General features: G+C 44.4%; 1 protein-coding gene across 1 annotated transcript in view; it reads left to right on the forward strand.

Moving 5' to 3' along the window:
* Positions 1–22,888, forward strand: part of slc4a3 (solute carrier family 4 member 3) — a 37,454-nt gene that overhangs the window by 13,180 nt on the left and 1,386 nt on the right. The window contains exons 3-19 of the mRNA XM_030787116.1: positions 4,115–4,365; positions 4,897–5,078; positions 7,196–7,419; positions 13,469–13,611; positions 14,314–14,494; positions 14,933–15,068; positions 17,368–17,533; positions 18,477–18,579; positions 18,757–18,941; positions 19,044–19,266; positions 19,450–19,665; positions 19,806–19,954; positions 20,116–20,310; positions 20,501–20,716; positions 20,865–20,954; positions 21,211–21,377; positions 22,543–22,796. Coding sequence (XP_030642976.1) covers positions 4,115–4,365; positions 4,897–5,078; positions 7,196–7,419; positions 13,469–13,611; positions 14,314–14,494; positions 14,933–15,068; positions 17,368–17,533; positions 18,477–18,579; positions 18,757–18,941; positions 19,044–19,266; positions 19,450–19,665; positions 19,806–19,954; positions 20,116–20,310; positions 20,501–20,716; positions 20,865–20,954; positions 21,211–21,377; positions 22,543–22,796 — 3,081 coding nt within the window. The remainder of the gene's footprint in view (positions 1–4,114; positions 4,366–4,896; positions 5,079–7,195; positions 7,420–13,468; positions 13,612–14,313; positions 14,495–14,932; positions 15,069–17,367; positions 17,534–18,476; positions 18,580–18,756; positions 18,942–19,043; positions 19,267–19,449; positions 19,666–19,805; positions 19,955–20,115; positions 20,311–20,500; positions 20,717–20,864; positions 20,955–21,210; positions 21,378–22,542; positions 22,797–22,888) is intronic.

A 22,888-nucleotide genomic window follows, 5' to 3' on the forward strand; every position in this document is an offset into this window, starting at 1 on the left:
TGCTGGTACAGAACTCGCTGTAAGGTCAGGCTGCAGTGTGTAGAATAGTGATGGACAGAACTCGCTGTAAGGTCAGACTGCAGTGTGTAGACTAGTGATGGACAGAACTCGCTGTAAGGTCAGACTGCAGTGTGTAGAATAGTGATGGACAGAACTCGCTGTAAGGTCAGACTGCAGTGTGTAGACTAGTGCTGGTACAGAACTCGCTGTAAGGTCAGGCTGCAGTGTGTAGACTAGTGCTGGAATTACTTTTTTGGTGTCATTGGCTTGCTTTGTAGCTGACAGGGAGCCATGAAATATGTCCTGCAAATGTCATTTTGTTGATTCCTATATTAGAAACTTTTTAAGGGGATCTTGGTGTTTCATAGTGGCACAAAATTCAAGAGCGTACATAATAGTACGGGGGGAGGTGAACGGCTGCACCTAACAGCCACTGGTGCTCCGACATCTGTTATAGCCTATAAAACACCCAGAGGACTGGGACAATATCAAATCAGTGTTACGGTTATATTTAGAAGCGTCACGTCAGTGTCCAAAACTCTGCCCCATTAGTGAATGTTCCTCTTCTCTCCTTCTGCAGTTTTGTCAATCCCCAGCTGATCTTAGATGCCAAATAATCCGTATGTTGGAGCAGACTTCATGGTTTCCTTTGTCTGTAATGGCAACTGTCTGATCCTTTATTGATCTCACAAACAGTCAAAACAAAGAGAACCTTCTGTGATCATCTCCTGCTCCTGTTTCCAGTCCGGAGGCCAAACTCTCATCCTCCAGACAAACAAGACCCCCACCCCCAGAATCAACCAGAGCACAACTTTAGCACTGCAGTTCATTTGGCACTGAGTCTACTTTAGCTCCTCTGATAACTCTTTTCTGAGTCTCCTTTGGGTAGATTCCTTAAGCAGGAAAGACTGGCATGACTAAGAGTCTCTGCTCATAGTAGACATTTATTCCCCCCGTCTCTTATCATTCTGGTATAATTGCTAACCTGCCTTGGGATTTGATGGACTCGCTGCTAGGCTGCTAGATTTAGACAGTGTACAAAAATCCTTTGTTTTACATTCATTCATCTATGGTGCTGTGTTTGTCTGTACGATCTCCTTATCAGTTCTAATTATTACTATTGTTTGTTTTGGTTCCATTATTGTTACTCCTACTACAACTAGTTCTACTATTTGAAAAGCCTTACGCCTTGTCATGGATTTTAGGGCTGCCACTAATGACGGTATTTCTGTTGATTAATCTATCGATATTTTACTGATTAGTCGATTAATCTATGAGATTAATTTTCCTCCAAAAAATAAAAGTAACCTTTTCATTTAAGTTCGTTTTATCCAATGGAAATTTTAAGGTAGCAGGCAGATGACTTTATGGCTTTAATAATGAGTGTATTTAGAAGCTACAAGGACAAAAGATATTCAAAAGCTCTCTATACTAATGGTAATTTAATAAACATGTAAAAATAGACAACACGTAATGGTGATTTTGCATTTTCTGGCGGTCCATCATCCAGAATAGCGCCTGTGTGTTTTCTCTTCAGGTGCTCAAGCATAGCGCCAGTGTAGCTGTGGTATGCCATTGTAACTTTGCACGGTGTACAAACCACCTTTTTGTTTTGTGACAGTTAGAAGCACTCCCTTTCTTCTTGGGTCTTCGGGAACCTTTACACTGAACCTGTTCCGCAACACAGTCGGACTCTGCCGCAGCCACCGTGATTTTTCAAAACTGTAGCGTTGACCAGAGCTGACCAATGACCGGAGCCAAAAACGACTGACATCACGCATGACCGAGCCAAAAACGACTGACATCACGCATGCAGCAATTACGTAGTGACATTGAAGAAAAACATTAGTTATAATGAACGGAAGTGTTTTAGAACAAAAAAGATAAATTCATAAGAATGAATTTACAATGCGTCTGTGTAAAATAGTGATGTCGACGCACTTTCAGTGTCCACGTCATCGATTATGTCAACTAAGCGCAGCAGGCCTATTAGATTTTAATGATTAAATTGGTTAAGGTATATAAGGAACTTTAGAAAATACTCTCAGTAGTAATATTAATAAGCGCTGTTGATAGATTTAGTACAGTTTAACAGTAATAATAATGATCTCTTAGAAAGTACCTCTGTGAGTTCCGGAGGCTCAGGTACTGTTCTCCTCACCCCTCATCACATCAAAGGACGAACTGAGCTCAGAATCTGTAGGTCTTCTAATCTGTTAATCTCCACATATGAGGTGGAAAGTTTTCTGTCTGTCATCATTTCACTAGATGAGACATGCAGAGGTTAAGCTCAGAGGTTAAGTAATCGTTTGATGGTGTTTGATAAATATTTGGATGGATTTTTTGTTCTGTGCCAGAGCCTGTTGCGTGACGTCTTTCTGATCTTTTGAATCTGTCATCACACACACACACACACACACACACACACACACACACACTGCGAGCAGTGCGCACTGAGCTTAACCTCTGCATTTAACCCCCCCCGTGCACACCTTTAGAGAGCACACACACACACACACACACACACACACACACACACACACACACCAGGAGCAGTGGGCAGCACACCAGTGCCCGGGGGGGCAGTTGGGGGTTAAGTGCCTCACCCAAGGGCACTTCAGCCGTGAATGTTGTGGGAAGGGAAAGCGCTGTTCACCCCCCCCCCCCCCCCCAACTTTTTGTCCTCATCCACTCGCAGTCATTCATCATTTCTGAGAGGCTAACAGCTCATTACAGAAGAGGCTAACAGCTCTTTACAGAAGACATGAATAAATGCCAAAACCAAGCTTATAAAATGGCATGGGTAATGGGGAAAAATAGCGTAACTAGGAGTGGGATAGATCTTTTTTTAAAGCTATAAAATGTTTAAAATGTATATTTCTGACAAAAGAGCGAGTATTTTTTTTTTTTTTTTTTAACAGCGCTCCACTGGTCCTTACTCAGTTCCATCCTTCCATCCTTCATGTCACAGGATTTCCGTCAGATAGAGTCAGTGTAACACGGAGTGTGATAAATGTAAAATCTAATCCGATTAAGTATAACCAGTGGGAACAGAGCTGTAAACTAACACGTTATATGGGCTCAGAACAACGGTCTGAGAAGCTCTTCAGGCTTACAGAGACGTGTCTGTGTGTTTAGCATTTATTTTTGGCAAACATAAATACGCTAGGAAAATAATAAATATACGCGTTTCTTAAACTGTTCTCAATCCCGCTCCGAAGAATAAAGTGACTGAAAGAAAACTGTAAGCTCATTTTTTTTTCAATTTCATTGTTCCAAAGACGTTTTTACAATCTCAAAAAAAGTTACCCAGGCCCTTTGATTTTTTCTCTTTATTAAGTATGTTCCTTTAGAGTTTGTCGGAGACCTGTTTCTTATCTGTCATCCAGTGGATCAGGTTTGCGGATTTCATCAACAACATGCGGGTTCGACGTCCTTCTTGCACGACTCCCAGGGTCCTCCGACCCAGTCATATCTCCTCAAATTCCTGCAGAGGGAAAAAGAAACCCTACACATTGTGTATGATACATCTCACACATTCAGTTACCTCCCCTGTATTCAAGCCACAACGCCTTGCAAAGTATCATTATTTTCCCTTTAGCACTGTAGTATGAATGCAGATGCGTGAATGGTTTGTAATACGGAATGTGAAACCATAGCACGGCCAGGCCATGCTGCTGACACAGTACTATTTCTCCGTAGCCAGTCCCATATTATTTATAGCACAATTTAGTTCAATACAACTCTCTTAAGCCTGTAATTTTCCATGTCTAAAATGTACATAACTCAACACTGACAGGTAACATAGCATATTATTCTCACAGAGGTATTTGTTTTAACTGAGCCCTCTCAGTTCTTAAACATCTTATTTATATTACAGGGTTCAGTGCGTAGCAGAGTATCTGCTCTGAGCCTATCGGTCAGGAATTCCGGAATAATCTCGGTACCCGTCTCTAGAGCTCTGTACCTCTCCGTGATATGTTACACTTAACCCTTTACTTGCTGGTGTAGAAGTAGGTGGATTGGGTTTGTACTCTTTCTCTCTCTCTCTGACTGTTTTCTTTTGTTATTGCTGCTGATTCTGCTTTGACATCACCCTCTGTCTGCCCCCCAGATCACCGACACACGTTCCATCACACCCACCACCCCCTCTCCACCCACCTGCCCCCACCCCAGCGTTTCCGCAAGAGGGTGCTGAGCATGGAGCGCCGCCGTAAGAAAAAGAGAAAGAAAAAGAAAACCTCCATGCCTCCTTCTGAGGTCACGCCCACGATCCACGAGGTGGACGAAGAGGAGGCGGAGTCGGACGCCGAGGGGCAGGGCCAAGCCGCCACACCCACCGAACCATCTGACGATCAGCCGCAGGTACCTGGATGTGATGCACCTGTTGGCAGTTGGGCATTTGACATATGACTGTCTGATTTGTGTTTGCTGTCTAGTTGTAAAGGCAGAAACAGAATGTATGAGTGAATTCACGTAATGTTTGTGCCTGTGTGAGTGAACAAATTCTGTCATATTACATAGAGAGTAGATCGTTAAACAGTTATGGACGCCCTGTTACTCTCTGAGGAGGTGTTTGACATGAGACATGAAGGGAGAAAAAAAAGAACCAAAAATACGGCTCATCTGAAATTTGAGCACTTGACAAAACACCAAAGAGCTGACACCAGATAAATAAACATCTGCTGACTGCAACTCAGACAAAACCTGGTCCTAATAGCAAGTGAGTGAGACCTGCTCAGTGTACTCAGCTAAAGGGAACAGTTCATGTCCTGGTGATTGACTGTGTGTGTGACTGCACCTGTGTGTGTGTGTGTGTGTGTGTGTGTGTGTATATGCCTGGACACACGTGTCAGGGGAAGATGTGTGAGAGTGATGAATATTGTTCTTTCTCAGTTTAGTTTGGGCAGTGAAGAGGACCTGGTGCCCCCCCTCCTCAACACCAGTTTTCACATGGAGAGCGAAGTCACCCAGGGGAGAGCTGAGGAGGTCTCATCTAAGACCGTCCGTGCAGAGGAGCAGGATTCACAGGGAGGGCAAGGGGAAGATGAAGAGGAGGAAGAGGAGGTGCCCAGTAGGTAAGCTGGCTGCACACTCTCTCAGAGGTAGACAGGGATATTACTACCACGTTTCTGTTACGGGACAACGCTGTTTTGGTCATGAAGCTTCTGTGGTCCTGACTGTGATAAAACTGAGTCATTGATTTTTGGGGGAATGTTATTTGAGACTGTTGTTGGAAAATACTGGTGGGGCGTTATTTATATAGTAAAAATATAGTATCGCAGTATTTGCAAATATTTCCAGGATACACAATATACTCTTTATTACTTAACATTTTCATTTTACAGTTCAGGTTAGTTACTGCACAGTCGACCGCAGTGTTGATTAGGATCACACAAGTGGACCGTTTGAAAAACGACCATGAGCTATGATGTTTGGCCTTTTATTCAACATTCAACATAAAAATGAATGATAAATCTGCAGTTTTTACTTTACGAACAGTGACACCATTTGTTGAAGTGCCATTGCAAAGACAAACAAACGCTGTGAACTGTGCATTTCATTTGACTTCAGTGAACAGAGTCTTTAATCATTTCTTGATTATTTCAAGTGTGTCACATTAATCAGGAGCCAATCAGGACTGTATTATAGGTTTGTAATGTCAGTGAGTTACTTTTACTAAATGTCAGAAAATGGTTGGTCAGTATTCCATAAATACACTTTTTTTTTCTTTTAATTGCCTGGATATATGATAAATGAAAATCATAGGCATGTCCTCTATGGCTGTTTCTACTCCCAGACAACCTTGTCATAACGTACTGCAGGAAGATAAAAATCCTGTAAAAGTCTGTTGGAGTCAAATGTTGTAATTGCGGCAGTGCACGGCAATGCTCCTGTCAGGATTCTAAATGAGGTCTGTCTGCTTTTAAAAGAGCCATTAGTGGATCTATTGACTTTTTCCCTGCTTTTCAAAGATGCCATATCTCTGGGAGGCTTAGGAAGAAAGAAGGACCCATAGCACAAGTTCACTTTAGACATCACATAGACTTACACGCCTTTCAGTCAATAACTGTACCATTATGAACCTTTGTTATTAGACTAGACATTAGTCTACTATGTGATTTATGTGTACGGTGCATATCTGGTTTAAACAGCATTCAGTAATGTATCTAAGGTGAGGTAATCATTGTCCTCAAAGACAATTTAATGTTTGTGGGGCTGATCGTTGCTCGGGAACACAGTGTTCATGAGAAGCCCATCTGCCTCATGAGCATACATAGCAATTAGTGTATGAATTATTAGTTAGGGGCTATGAATTATGTATACCACATGCAGGGAGATCATCTCTTCAGTGCTGGTCAGTTACCTGTTTCCTCTCATGCAGTTATACAAAAAGCACTCACCACCACTTAATCCAGAGGATTCCTTATAGCAGGACAGTGACTGATTACAGCAGCACAGCGCAATGTTATGTCATCTGAACTGAGTGAGACTAACAAATGACAGTGGTTGTTTGATGCATGTACAAGCATGCTTGTTCTCTAGCGCCCTCTGCTGCCTTCCCAGCCTCATACAAGATAATGAAAAAAAAAAAAAAAAAAAAAGAGCAGTGGTTTCATTTCAGTGGTTCGTGCTTCAAAACGGGATTTCTCCTTAAGCTAGGATCATATAAAACAGTCAGAACTTTCCAGTCTGAGAGTCAGGAGTTTCACTCCTGTCGGACAGTCCTGATTTTGGGTTGATCAAACTGAACTAACTCACGCTAACTGAGAAATCCTGTTAAGCTGTAAACCCAACTACTGTTGTTGTGATATAGTGACCATAAACCTGATTTAGTAACACACTTGTGGATTGATATGTAAAATGTAATACAAAGTTAGTCATTTAAATGTAATACATTTAAATGACAAACTTTTATTTTTTTACCTGTCAGGCTCAATGGCTGAAATACGACTGAATACTATAATAAAATTTCACAGTATTTTGGACATCATGAAATTTAGAACACCTCCAACTTTTATTACTAATAACTTGTTATATGTTTTTAAATTGTTTCTGAATTTTTTTAAATACCAAACATTCCATTAATTTTTTTCTTTCTTTTTTTTTTTTTTTTTTTAACAGATACATTTCCAAGCGTTTTCTGGCGTTTTCTGCGTTTGTATTAAAATGCACTGTGTGTTGTTTCCCTCAGGTTTAGCCCCTCTTCTGAACCCCCTAGCGTCACCACCACGCGAGGCTGGTTCCGTCGGAAGCCCCTCCACCGGCTGGCAGGGGCGCAGCGGACCAGCTACGACCTCCGGGAGCGCATCTGCATCGGCAGTATGACTGGCATGGAGACGGCCGTGTACCAGAAAGTGCCCACGGACGAGGCTGAGGCCCAGATGCTGGCCAGCGCTGACCTGGACGACATGAAGAGTAAGAACGCGTATAAAAGCAGTCAGGGTTTGACTGACAAGAAATCTGTTACGCCGTCCTTTGAAAGGAGGCCTAAAGACTACGCTACCTCACTTTCTCTCTCTCTCTCTCTCTCTCTCTCTCCTTTTACAGTTACATATGTTTGCATGTAATTATAGGTTTCAGTAACTGAGAACAAGGATTGGGATCTTTGACAGTTGACATGTTGTGTGTGTTTAATATTAGTCTTGTCTATGGAAATCTCTCATTGTTTAAATCTGTGTGAAATCGCTGATAAGTTAAGCTGCAGTATCTCGGGGTTTGCTCTGTGAGCTTGGTTTGATCTGTATCAGCTGTATCTCTCCTGCAGCCCCTGGAGAAGTGAGCTGAGGATGTCTCAGTGCAGTATGTTTAGTACACAGAGAGACATGTGCCAGCAGCTCTGTCATGAGGTTGGGACTAAGGGTGTAACTTTGGCATTGCAGGCAGTGAGGACTTCACTAGCAGAATTTCTAAGTACTCCCATGTCGGTCCTGTCACACTGACCCGGTAAACAAGCCCGGGTTTTCAAAAATGCGGTCAGGGTTGAAGTCCTTTTCACTGGGTGAGCTTGGCTGAAAAAAAAAATCCTTTTATGGATGGAAAGTATCAAGGCTGTGTCATCTCAGGATGTTATTATAACCACAACAAACCCACAAGAGTCGTATCAGACACGCTGTTTGTACACAGTCCATGGGAGGGTCCTGGAAGCCCATGTGCCCAGTCTGTACAGAGGTTACCCTTTGCTCTACCTCAGTCAGTACTTTAGCTCAGTACTGTACCTCAGTCAGTACTTTACCTCAGTCAGGACTTTACCTCAGTACTGTACCTCAGTCAGTACTTTAGCTCAGTACTGTACCTCAGTCAGTACTTTACCTCAGTCAGGACTTTACCTCAGTCAGTACTTTACCTCAGTACTGTACCTCAGTCAGCACTTTACCTCAGTACTTTACCTCAGTCAGTACTTTACCTCAGTACTTTACCTCAGTCAGTACTTTACCTCAGTACTGTACCTCAGTCAGGACTTTACCTCAGCACTTTACCTCAGTCAGTACTTTACCTCAGTACTTTACCTCAGTCAGGACTTTACCTCAGTACTGTACCTCAGTCAGTACTTTACCTCAATACTTTACCTCAGTACTTTACCTCAGTCAGGACTTTACCTCAGTCAGGACTTTACCTCAGTACTTTACCTCAGTCAGGACTTTACCTCAGTCAGGACTTTACCTCAGTTCTTTGCCTCATTCAGGACTTTACCTCAGTCATTTACCTCAGTCAGTACTTTACTTCAGTCATTTACCTCAGTCAGTAATTTACTTCAGTCATTTACCTCAGTCAGTACTTTACTTCAGTCATTTACCTCAGCCGGTATCAGCTCTGCCTGCAGGAAGAAGTTTGCTCTCGTCTGCTGCTCTAGTTTGGACCCCATGCTCAGTTTGGCCCTTCCAGCTGTTGTGCTGGGGTTGAAGTCAAAAGATCAGCGGAACATTTCTCATTTGCAGCTCAGACGGTGTAGCTTTTATGACTTTTCTTTTACTTTGTCTTTTTGTTGATCTCTGAAATTAGTTAACTAATTTAGTACAGACAAACTGTAATGGTTGCCCTGGAGATAAGGTAATGCACTGTGCATTCACCTTTTCCAGAATACAATGCAGTTCTGATTAGAAAATAAGCTTAAAATATACCGCATTATTATACGAGGCTCTTTACTCATCAAAATACGTGTCACTAAAATGAGCCGCTTCTGAAAATGGAGTGCTTTGATGTACCCCTGTTATGGCCAGCAAGTTTCGGAGCGCTTTGTGAATGTATTGTAGAGCGGATGAGCTTTTTGGGTGAGGGCGTGGCGATTCAGTGAACTAGCCCGTGGCTATAATTAACGGAGTTGCTCTGATCGATTATCCTTCACAGCGATCCAGCCTGTGGCCCTTCCTGCTTTTAGAGCACAGGCCTCATTGACTGCTACACCATTCAGAATTAGAAACAGGGTCTCTCACACTGGACCAGGCGTTTCACTTCGAGCTTGACCCTGAGAAATCAACCTATCAAGGGTGGTTCATATTCAAGCCTGTTCATTCTTCCACTCCACTGATTACACATTCGGCCCAACATGTAATGGCTTATTCATGGCGGTTCATGTGCCCAGTTACTCTTGTTACGTAAACACACTGATTCCGCTGAGATCTTTTCACGGCACAGGGAGGTATTTTCCATCAACGTTATTTTTAAGTTTGTCTGTCTGGAGCAGATGCTGCAGTTTATAGTCCAGGCAGAGTCATATGATGAGCACGGATGTGTGTTATGGATTATGCAATTACATGGGATTAGAAGGGATAAAGTTCTGACCAAATACTGATACAGAACATAGTGATGTTTGCCCTATATTGTGCGTCGCTTTAAGATGTTGTACGTCTTTAACGGTTTTTCTGTGTATGGGAAAAAAACGGCTGTATTGTCAGGGGTCAAAGAGGTACAAAGCAGTTCAGGTAGAGGTGCTTTCACTGGATAAGTGAGAGTGAAGCACGAGAGAGCGGGAGAGAGTGAAGCACGAGAGAGCGGGAGAGAGAGAGAGGGAGAGAGAGAGGGAGAGAGAGAGGGAGAGAGAGAGAGGGAGAGAGAGAGGGAGAGAGAGAGAGGGGCAGTCGTGGTTTCCATGGTGACCTGAGATCTAGAGACAGCACTGGTTGATGTGAGGCACCATGTTGTGCATCTGGACGCTTTCTTTGACTAAGTGCGATGTAGGAGTTGATGCCTGTCTGTGACGCTCAGACGCTGGCCTGCGTTCTGTCAGCATGAGCTTACAGACCAATGGTATTATCTTTTTTCATCGAGCTCCTGCGGCCTCATTCTCATCGCTCACGTGCTGCACAACTTCCCGTGCGCCTCGTGGTGGGGCACGTCTTTTCGGAGCTCGGCAGAACGCGATGGGGGGAACGCTCGTTGGACCTCTGACTCATTCCAGCCACAGTGGTCAGGCCGGTGGGTGAAAACAGGACAGCAACACTCACACAAGACCACTCCCTTTATCCCCGCACCGCTGCAGGATCAATCGACAGCGTCATGGAAACCCGCAGGGTTGGTCAATAGATAAGCCACAGACCAAAAAAAAAAAAAAACCAAAAAAAGTAGATGAGTAGTGTCAACATTTCCTCTGTAGCATCGTCGAAATCCAGACAGCCTGCTGCTGTTCTCCTGTTTGCAAGGAACATTTCTCAAAGCACCTGCTCCTGCTCTCCTCTCCTTTGGCATATTCACAGCTCTTCATCATATTTTGTCTCTTGTGTGCCTGACGGTTCCATCCAACTATCGAAGAGGAACTTGCGATTGCAATGCGGTTTGGGCTCTCTGCTGATCAGTGGTTGATTGGATCTGTAATTGCGCTTGGTGACAAGAGACGAGCGGATACCTTTTGTCTGGGGAGGGATTTCGGTTGCTGCTCGCTCTTTTGAAGAGTCCTGAGACTGATTTTTCATCTGTCTTTTGTCATTTTCATTGCCATCTTTCTGTTGCATTCAGAATTTACACTGGGTATCGAAGGACACTGAAGAGCATTAAAGCATAGGTCAGTGGATGATTGGGATTCAGAAACTACATTTCATGTCTCTGTTGCGAGATCCACTGTTGATGCTCTTCAGTTCTGTTCTGTTGTCTAGTCTGTGAAGGTCAAGCTCTTTTGAGAGGGGACACCCCCCCCACCCCCACCCCCACCCTAAAAGTGTGGGGACATCTGTGGATTGTGGTCCGAATCTGGATTGAGAGCCGGAGTGCGGAGTTGGACTAACGTGGACTGACTGTGCGTTACGGCGTGGAAGGAAGCTGCATTGTGGATGAGCAGTACACCCACCCGGAGCGCAGTGCGGTGGAGCCATCGGCCGAGGAGATGACAGATGTGGGGCAGGAGAAGCGTGTGCGGGTGGGTTCCGGCGCGGAGCATGAAGAGGAGCCCCGGAGGGGACATGGCAGGGAGGAGCGTCCATCGGGACTCTGGAATGTCGATGGATTCGAGGACTTTGAAGAGTTTGTGCTCGACTTTGATGATTATGACTTACTGGAGTCCATCCACACTCACCTGGGCTCTCCGGTCGAACCAAATAGTAAGTTACTAACGTTGTGCAAATGGCTTCAGTCTGCTGGTATGTTACCTTGAGTCATACAGGTCACTGTGGCTCACTAGAAGCACTTCCTCCATCCTCGAAGTTGACTTTATGAAGAATTATTACGAGTACCACAGTACAACAACTCAGTAAAAACCAATAGCTTGCTTTTTTTTTGCCCCCATATTGATGACTGTGGGCCGTGACAGTGTTGAAGAGCACTCTGCCTTGTATGGACGTGACTAACATTCAAAATTGATTTGTGGGAGTTTTCAGTTGAGCTGTTTTATTGATCGCACATAGAGACTCAAGCTAATTAATGCCAGGACTGGCCTCAGTTCTATGTTTAGTGATATGACAATCGAAGCAGTTGGGAGACCTCTGTGAATGTGACACAACTGTGGTGAACAGAGCAACTGATATTTCCCCATGGGTTGTCCTTGCACAGCTGCTGGTTCAGCCATGCATTAAGCTACTCCATTGACAGATGTTGATGTGTCTCTAACATGACAATGCCATGAATGTTCTCCATCTACCAGAAAAGCAATAAAGATCACAGTGTTATTGTGGCTAGATGGTGCTGTGCTTGCAGCTGATTCATTTAGAGTTTTCCGGGAAAAAAGGGGGCTTTTGAAGTTTCAGTCGGGTTCAGGAAGGCAGGGTTTTTTATTTTTTTTTTCTACCCGGATGTCTTTACCGTTAATCAGTGCATTGCCCGAGGTCTTTCCCTCTCAACACTTATTCAACATCTGAGCTGTTTTCCTCTCCCTCAGGGACAGCCCAGTCTTTAGCGCAGCTAGACTGTCTGCCAGAGTTCACTGCTCAAAGGCTTTTTGTCCCTTGCGCTGTTTAAGCGCACAAAACGACGCAGAAGTTCTGATCAGATTTACAACAGAGAACACGTAGCGTGTTTAGGCTCCGTGCATTAGTTAGAAGTCGGAGAGCTCTCGCATGCAAAGCGTGTTTGACTCTTGTTCTCCGGTTATGTCGATAGGACATTTGTTTCGGAACTCTAGAGCCAATATTTCAGGGAGTTTAAGAGGCTTTTATGGCCTAAGAGTTGGTTTCACCCTCTTATGTTCTCAACAATTATTGGCTGAATGATTCTCCTCCAGGATTGCGGCTCCGCTGCCAGGAGAAGGGCTCAGGCAGAGTGCAGCCAGACAGCATCTTCCTCATGTTGTTAGGAATGTGCCCCGCGGGGAGGAGGCACAGTTCAGAGAACGCGGACATCGGCTCCGGGCTTCGGGGTTTTAGAGTGAACGAGGAGGAGATCGTTACGATTGTGAGATGAGAGAGAACAGGATGAAGGAAGGAGAGAGAGAGAAAAAAAATATAAAACAACATAAAATAAAATAAAGTTAAATGGAGTACAATAAAATAGAATAAAATAAAATGCAGTGGTATTATAAAAAATACAAAATACTGTGCGACCTGCGGCTACTGTGAGAACACAAACCAGCTGGGGATCCTCCACAGGGTCCCTGTGGCCCTCTGCCTGGCCCTGAGAGGGGAGGTGGGGTTGGAGAGTGAGCAGAACTCATAGACCTCCTTCAATTATCCCAAATTCAATTACAGAAAAAAACAGCTTTGGGTTGTGGGCTGAAAGGAAACAACATTAAATCATGATCCATGATCATGTTTTTATTTTATTTTTTTGAAGAGGCCCTGGACCTGTCATTTGGTTTCATACTGCAGTTACTGCCTTTTACCCTTAGTGTTTCATCTGCCATTTTAAATAGGAGTTTTCAAAAATTAAATAAAGAAATGAATAAAGAAATGAATACAAGTTTTTAGGAGATGTTCTCGTTGGGAGGACTGTTCCCCATGTATTTGTGTTTTATGTTGATTTTGGTCCTGATGGTCTTGCATTTCTTTCTTTCTTTCCTTCTTTCTCTTTGTCTTTCTTTCTTTATTTGTGTTTTTTTTTCGTCCAGGTCACCGGTTCGAGGATAACCCAGGGGTGAGGCGTCACCTCGTTAAAAAATCGTCCCGTTGTCAAATCCAGCGGACAAGCAACAGCTCGCCTCCTCTCTCCAGCCTGAAGAAGAGGAAGAGGATGGAGAAGAAAACTCACGAGGTGCCGGAGGAAAATGCGTCTCTTCTCTTTCCTTATTTACACTTTATTAACAACACTTTCCCTGTGTTTAAATCATATGTCAGTCTCCACATTTCCCTAAGCCGTCAGCATACGCTGGAGTATCCCGCTGGGTAATCCAGACCAAGGTTAAGATCTGAAATGAGGTATGCTAATAGATGGGAGATAAGTGCTGATTACCTGGACGCTTCCCCAGTTCCCTGCTAAGTCCTCTCCCGCCACGTCTGTATCGACCCCTTTCTCTCTGCGTGCCACTCAGGCACAGACGGAGTTGCCTCAGAGTCGGTGTCAGGTCCGATAAATGGATTAATTACATAAAGTCTCAGTCAGCTGGGGCAGGGTTCTCCGTTTTTCAGTGCGTGCATTAGTGTCACAGGCTGCTCTAATCCTTAAATCAATCCACGCCGGGGGCCCAGTCCCCTGAGCTCTAACATATTGGGGCCTTATTTACTGATGCTTTTACCGTGTGTAAATCCGCTGACGTGATCTGTAATTGCGTGACATATATCTCTTGCACATTGATTATCAGTCAAGCTGCTGGTTCTGTGTATGGAAAATGATGTGTAGATGGATCTCTGTGACAAGCATTTGAATATGAGATTGATGACATAATATACCTGCTCATTGTATTTTGTGCATGTTATATATTGTTAATTCCTTGGCTCTCTCGGGTGGTGCGTTCAGGTGTTTGTGGAGCTTAACGAGCTGATTGTGGACAAGAACCAGGAGATGCGCTGGAAGGAGACGGCGCGCTGGATCAAGTTCGAGGAGGACGTAGAGGAGGAGACAGACCGTTGGGGCAAACCTCACGTGGCCTCGCTGTCCTTCCGCAGCCTGCTGGAGCTCCGCAGGACCATCACTCATGGTGAGGACCTCCTTCATCTGCCCAGCAAAGACGCCATCGAAACCCATGAAACCCATGAAACCGGCCAATGAAACCCAAGTGTGTTTGCCTGAGACAGTGGAATCCCCATACGAAACGTTATGGGTCTTACAATATCAAAAAAGCATCAACAATCTCATTAATGCACTTTGAACTTTGAGAGATTTTCATAACACAATAAATTCTTTGAATCGTGGCTGTTCTGTTCTTAAACGTCTCTTTTTATGACTTTAATGGAAATCTTTTCGTTTTCATTTTGCTTTGGTATTTTCATTAGCTTTGCAGGAAGAGAAAATCAGATCAACAAATCAAATTCCAGCCCTGTTATCACAAGGGCATTAATCCTTTTTTTTTTTTTTAATAATACATGCGGCAGATGAATAAACCCTGTGAATGTGTCATGCGACTTGTTCACCACAGGTGCCATAATGTTGGATTTGGACCAGAATACTCTGCCAGGCATTGCCCACCTGATGGTGGAAACCATGATCATCTCGGACCAGATCAGGGCTGAGGACCGAGCCAGCGTTCTGAGGGCCCTGTTACTCAAACACAGGTCAGTGACACACATCGATTACCCAAACAGCAGATACACTGATCAGATATATTGATCGTTTTAGGACTTATTGTCAATGCTATTGACTAGCATATTTGTATCTACTTGTTTCCCTGATAAGTTCAGTGCCAGAACTGGAGACTGGTGTTCTCAACTGGCTCACTTGTTTCTGGTATTCTGCTATGCAAAGGACAGGTGACCACTGCTTAACTGGTCAGGCTGTGTCCAGGCTAGGCCAGGTCCATGAGGGCCAGTGTGTCTGAAGGTTTTGATGACACTTTGATGATGACGAGCGAAATGGCTGTTGCAGTAAATTTCCTCAGTGACTTAAAGGCCTGGACACATGCTGGCACTCCACTTCCAGTCCACAAGCATGTGTGCATGTGTGTGTGTGCGTGCGCACGTGTGTGTGTGCGTGTGCCTATGTGTGTGTGTGTGTGTGTGTGTGTGTGTGCATGTGTGTGTCTGTGTGTGCGTGTGTGTGTGTTTGTATGTGTGTGTATATTTGTTTCCTGGCTCTGGGTTTAAGGTTTAAGTGCGTTTGAACCATGTGTCTTTCGTTGCCAGTACTGCCATCCCCCCGGGATCCCAGTGCTATGTTGGAGTTGTACTGAGAGAGAGAGAGAGAAAACACTACCACAATGAATAATGCATGGGCTTTCTCATGCAACTCGGCTTAAATTAATGGTTAGCTGAGTTAGCAAGGAGTCGTAATGTTTTTTGGTTTTGGGGGAACATCTTATTTTCAATAAGAAATAAAACAAAATGCAATACAGACATATGGCATTCATACTGAGATTCACAATGCACTTCTATCTCTCATTATGGTGGTGCCAAGAATAAGACACACACACACACACACACACACACACACACCCATGCACTCATGTGTATGTGTGTGTGTGTGTGTGTGAGAGTCTCTCTAATGTGACTTTCTCTGCACGCCCTGTTCTGCTCAGACATAAGCTCATTTACAGGTCTCATCTGGCCTGGCCATCACTTTTGTAAGTAGAGCGTTTTAAATGGAGATGGCACATCTGTAGTCAGTTAGAATGGTTCTCTTCTAATGACTGCATTATGCAGCCCCAAAAAAAAAGAAAAAAAACACATTGGCCTTCTCATCCACACAGTCACACTCAAACACACACACACACACACTACACTTACTCTCTCCCTCCTTCCCTCTCTCTCTCTCTCTCTCTCTCTCTCTCTCTCTCTCCCACTATGGAGATATTGCTAAGAGCTGTAGATCTCCTGTTAATGCCAAGACACACTGTCAGTGACAAAGTCCCTCTCTAACATTTCCCATCATCTCACCAGACGCTTTCTGTGGGAAAACATGTCTAATTAGCTCCTCATTCCAAGACATGTCTTTATGATGTGGAAGGAAATTCTTCAAGGTGCTGTATCATAGCTTACTTCACTGGTTACTCATTTCTGTCACCAGAAAAAAAAAAAGGAATGTTCTAGAGTAAAATTCGTTCTCTGTGTCATACCTTGTCCCTTTGTGTTCTCACGCTTTTTTAAAATGGTTTGAGGCTGGACTTGTTCTGTGTGTAATGGGACAGGCCCTTATGAAGGCAATGATGTCAAGATTCTGGACAGAACTAAAGTCATTAAATGATCTGTGCGAGACAAACCTGGGTGTATTTGTGTTCTGTTCGTTCCCATTTAGACCACCGAACATGCCACAAAGCATGTGGCACAAAGTATGACACCAATTTATATATATGCATGTATATACCCGATATATATGTAACCTAAAAACAGTTGAATAATAAATTGAACTATACACAGATGGACTGTTATACATACACATTAGTTGCTGAACAATCCCTCGTAGCACAGGCCCATACTGACTGTATGTGTCTGTGGTGTGTTCTGAAGCAGAGAAAATGCTTCCTCTTGATTTGTCCTGTCGTTGAAAAGAAACGTGCGCGATTTAATTGCTCATTTCTCAATGTGATTTCTCACGTGTACGGAGAGCAAATCCCAAAACTGTGAACGCAAAGCTTTGTGGTCGTTTGTTAGTTGATAAAGATGGAAAACTGCGGCATTCGCTGATCTTAATCTGTGTTAAACGGTTCATTTCTTTTTTCCCTTATCGTTCTTCGGGGGCCGCGCCTCCAACGGTGAACCAAGATACGGTTTGCATTTGGAAATTCTGTTATTGAAGCCACGGTATCACGGCCTCTGAAAGACTGCTGAATATTTATGAACACTGAAAAAAACCAGAAGCGTGTGCACTGCTGGTTATCCTCCACATCCTCTTAAACCTCTCTCTCTCTCTCGTTTCCAGTCATCCCAACGACGAGAAAGAGGGCCTTTTTCACCGGAACCACTCCACCAACAGCCTGGGCAGCTTCCACCGCAACCACAACCACGTCCTGGACACCACCTTGCCCCTCGTGTCCGAGGACCACGTGGAGCTGCGGGAGACCAAAGCGGGAGACCATGACAAAGAGGTGTTTGTGAGCTTGTTTGTGAGTTGCTTGCCAATTGCATGGTATATGTGCTGCTTCTGGATACACACCACCTGATCACTGATTGCCGGTTATCTCTGGTTATGTTTGCTGCTTCTGAAATTGTAGTTTGAAAGGCATAAGCGCAGGCATGTAGATGAAGAGTCTTACAAGGCAAATGGTAAGGACCATACTTAATCTGGGTTGGAGCTCAGTTATCAAGTATGCTTTGGTCAGTGGAAGCCTCCCCTACCACATGCACTGGTTTAGAGACTTAGAAAGTTTACAGGTGCTTCATGATACTTGTACCGTTTAACTTATGTTCAACAGTTTATGTTGTCCTAAATTTCCCTCGGGATGAATAAAGTATCTATCTATCTATCTATCTATCTATCTATCTATCTATCTATCTATCTATCTATCTATCTATCTATCTATCTATCTATCTATCTATCTTCAAGCCTAAAGTGTAAAACAGTCCATAAAGCTCAAAGTAAAATTGTTCTAAATTAATTTCAAATGTATTCATTCTTTTAAGTTGTGTCATATGATAAAAATCAGACATCCTGAGTCATTAAAGCACAGTTGCATGCACACACACACCCACACACCCACACACACGCAATAAACACTTTACCAATAAAAAGAATACCAGCAAATAAAAGCACCACTTATCAGATGTTTATATCAGCATGTGGACATTTGGTCCACACAGCATGACAAAAACATCTCACACACACACACAACACACACACACACACACACACACACACACACACACACACACACACACTCAGACACACAGAGGCAAACAGCTGATGCCACTAACGCAGGCATGAGAGAGGTCTTTGCATGTGCTTTCTGCCAAAGCTTTTGAGCTACTGCTGACTAACACTGCTGTTTAAATGTTCAAACATCGCTAAACATCTGCTTCTGCTCTCAAAAGAAATCCGTGCACCCCCTTCCTGCCGACGGACATCCTGCCGGCAGGTCCATGAAACTCCTCGCAAAGATCCCCAAGGATGCCGAGGCAACTGTCGTTTTAGTTGGTAAACATTCGATTTATATATATGTGTATCTCACACTTTGTTCAGACTTTTACTTGTTTAATTTGTTTAATCTGCCAAATGTTGGTATGAGAGTGACATTACATGTACATTGTGTGTGTGTGTGTGTGTGTGTATGTGTGTGTCTGTGCGTGCGTGTGTGTTACTGTGTGTGTACAGGGTGTGTTGAGTTTCTGGAGCAGCCCGCCATGGCTTTCGTCAGGCTGAACGAGGCCGTTCTGCTGGAGTCGGTTCTGGAAGTTCCCGTCCCGGTCCGGTTCATTTTTGTGCTGCTGGGTCCAACGCAGACGAACATGGACTACCACGAGATCGGACGCTCTTTCTCCACCCTCATGTCCGACAAGGTTCGTCTTCGGACTGTTGACAGAATACCTGCACTGCTCCGTTACTGATATTCCGCACTTGAACCTCCCATTGGGTTTCACACTTTTTCTCCTCCTTCTCAGAATTTCCATGAGGTGGCCTACTTCGCTGATGATAGGCAGGACCTGTTGAACGGCATTAACGAATTCTTGGACTGCAGCATTGTCATCCCGCCCTCTGACGTGGAGGGAAAGGACTTACTGAAGACGGTGGCCTCCTTCCAAAAGCAAATGCTACGCAAACGAAAGGAGAGAGAGAATAAGAAATCTCTGATCACTGCTCCTGGAGTCGACCAAGAGAATAAGGGTAAGCGTGGTCCCATGTTTTCCCCTGGATTCACACCCGAATCTCTTCTTAAGGCTTTCACTGGTCATATACAGCCACGAGACACGATTGGCTAAGACATCTGGTTTTCATTGAATAACCCATTGGTTTTTTTTTTTGTTTGTTTTTGTTATTGTTTTTGTTTTCTTTATACCTGCGTGGTAGACATGAGTACAGATGAACAAGAGGAAGAGGATTCGGAGGTGGACCCTCTCAAGCGTTCAGGAATCCCGTTCGGAGGTCTGATCCATGATATCCGCCGACGTTACCCCCGTTACATGAGTGACATCAAGGACGCCCTGGACACGCAGTGCATCGCTGCTGTCATCTTCATTTACTTCGCCGCTCTGTCGCCCACAATCACCTTCGGAGGTTTGCTAGGTGACTGACGAACTGCTCTCTCTTCTTTGAGTGTTCATGCAGTTTTGGGTTTTGTTTTGGGTTTTGTTTTTGTATGGGTTAGCTTTGAATGTACTTTGAGTCATTCATTTTTGTGGTGTGGCGTGTTCCTGTTCATGAAGGAGAGAAGACGCAAGGGATGATGGGAGTGTCCGAGCTCATAGTTTCTACGGCGACGGTGGGTGTGCTGTTTTCCTTGTTGGCCGGGCAACCGTTGCTCATCATTGGCTTCTCTGGGCCTCTGCTTGTGTTCGAGGAGGCTTTCTATAAGGTACACGACAACTACACAAGCGTGAAATTGTCACATGAGCGTTTTATCGGGGGTGGTCAAATAAAAACAGTGTTGATTTCTAATGGTCAAGATTTATTCTCACTTCTCCGCTTTCTCTCTCTCTCTCTCTCTCTCACACACACACACACACACACACACAGTTCTGCCAGGCTCAGGGCTTTGAGTACCTGACTGGTCGGGTTTGGATCGGTTTCTGGCTCATCTTCATCGTCTTGGTGATAGTGGCAGCCGAGGGTAGTTTCCTCGTGCGCTACATTTCTCCCTTCACTCAAGAGATCTTTGCCTTCCTCATCTCCCTCATCTTCATCTATGAGACCTTCTCCAAACTCATCAAGGTGACGTACAAAAACTGGGGAAACTCACAAGAAAAACAGACCATAGCAAGTTTAGACTCTAGAACCATATTTTTTGTTATTGGTGTTGAATGTCCGCGTTACCACAGCTTCATTGTCTTTTACTTTCAGTGTAAAGTGTTGGTGTGTGTGTTGCCTCATGGCCTCCATTGATCCGCCTTTTCTTTTTCAGGTGTTTCAAGAGCATCCGCTGATGAAGAGTTACCCTCCCGCCCCGGCCTTAACCGCCTTCGGCATCGCCGATCCGTCTCAAGTCGACATTACGACCGACGGCCCAGTTCTCAATCAGCCCAACACTGCCCTGCTGTCTCTAGTGCTCATGTTCGGAACTTTCTTTGTGGCCTTCTTCCTGAGAAAGTTCCGGAACAGCAGGTTCCTTGGTGGAAAGGTACAGTATCGCACAACCATACAGCTGAGTATCCTTTTTTTTTTTTTTTAATGCAAATACATGTCTTCTCTGATGCTTAATTGTTGTGTTCTTTCTTGCATATCTGTGTCTCTTTGACTTGACTCCTTTCTGTCCTTTCATACCAAAGGCGAGGAGAATCATCGGAGACTTTGGGATACCCATCTCCATCCTGTTCTCTGTGATCGTGGATTTCTCCATCCCCGACACTTACACACAGGTAATCGCAATGACACATACGCTACCGTACTTCACACACCTCCTCAAAGAAACTCAACAAGAGTTAACAGAACTACACGACACAGTCTGTAGAGAAGCCTTTGGATGGAATGGAGTGCAGTGCTTATTATACTGAGCTGGACGGTAATAGGAAACAGGTCTTCTCTGAGCCTGCTTTAGGATGTGGTCGGGTACTTGGCGTGTCCTCTAACCGCTGAGACTTGGGACGTAAAGCGGGTGTGTTTCTGTGGTTGCAGAAGCTGAACGTGCCCTCTGGTTTTTCGGTCACGTCCCCCGATAAACGCGGCTGGTTTATTAGTCCCTTTGGCGATAAACAGCCCTTCCCAGTTTGGATGATGGGAGCCTCGGTGGTACCAGCCTTACTTGTCTTCATCCTCATCTTCATGGAGACACAGATCACCACGTGAGTTTGGGACTCCACAGTCAAACCAGCGTCATTCTCTGCCTGCTCTTTCATGTCATTTCTTTACTTACTTTAGATGGTCATTGTCGGACCATAAATGTTTGTTTACATTCAATTAAAACTGATCTGTAAAAAGAGGTTCTGCACTTGACTGAAGGTTTTACAGAATCCTGGACTCTCCAGTGCTATCACAGCAGCACAACTGTCTGACTGCAGATATATCTGTGTTGTCTGACCCTATGAAGGGTACACACAGCTTTGGCATGGTGTTTTGAACTATATCTCTCTTGTTTGCTTTGTGTGTGTGTTTGTGTGATTTGTGTGTGCATGTGTGTGATTTGTGTGTGTGTGTGTGTGTGTGTGTGTGTGTGTGTGATTTATGTGTGTGTGTGTGTGTGAGTTGTGTGTGCATGTGTGTGATTTATGTGTGTGTGTGTGTGTCTGTGTGTGTTTGATTTATGTGTGTGATTTGTGTGTGCATGTGTGTGATTTATTTGTGTGTGTGTGTGTGTGTGTGTGTGTGTGTGTGTGCGTGTGTGATTTGTGTGTGCATGTGTGTGATTTGTGTGTGTGTGTGTGTGTGTGTGTGTGATTTGTGTGTGCGTGTGTGTGATTTATGTGCGCGTGTGTGATTTGTGTGTGCATGTGTGTGATTTATGTGTGTGTGTGTGATTTGTGTGTGCGTGTGTGTGTATCTGTGTGCGTGTGTGATTTGTGTGTGCATGTGTGTGATTTATGTGTGTGTGTGTGTGATTTATGTGTGTGAGTGTGTGATTTGTGTGTGCGTGTGTGTGTGTGTGATTTGTGTGTGCATGTGTGTGATTTATGTGTGTGTGTCTGTGTGTGTTTGATTTATGTGTGTGATTTGTGTGTGCATGTGTGTGATTTATGTGTGTGTGTGTGTGATTTGTGTGTGCATGTGTGTGATTTATGTGTGCGTGTGTGTGTGTGTGTGTGTGTGTGTGTGTGTGTGTGTGTGATTTGTGTGTGCATGTGTGTGATTTATGTGTGTGTGTGTGTGTGTGTGTGTGTGATTTGTGTGTGCATGTGTGTGATTTATGTGTGTGTGTGTGTGCGCGTGTGTGATTTGTGTGTGCATGTGTGTGATTTATGTGTGTGTGTGTGTGTGTGTGTGTGTGTGTGTGTGTGTGATTTGTGTGTGTAGGCTGATAGTGAGTAAGAAGGAGCGTCGACTTGTGAAGGGATCGGGATTCCACCTGGACCTGCTGCTCATCGTCACGCTGGGGGCCGTCTGCCCGTTGTTCGGCCTGCCCTGGCTGACTGCTGCCACCGTCCGCTCCGTAACGCACGTCAACGCTCTGACCGTCATGAGCAAGGCCACCGCGCCGGGAGAGAAGCCCATGATACAGGAAGTCAAGGAGCAGAGGGTGACTGGGATGTTGGTCGCCGTTCTTGTGGGTAAGAGTCAAACGTTTTTGTGATTCACCAAGACCCACAGGTCTCTTCTTTCTTTCTTTCTTTCTTTCTTTCTTTGTGTTGTTTACATTAAA

Source organism: Chanos chanos, chromosome 10 (genome assembly GCF_902362185.1).
Source record: "Chanos chanos chromosome 10, fChaCha1.1, whole genome shotgun sequence".
In the NCBI taxonomy this organism is placed as follows: Eukaryota; Metazoa; Chordata; class Actinopteri; order Gonorynchiformes; family Chanidae; genus Chanos; species Chanos chanos.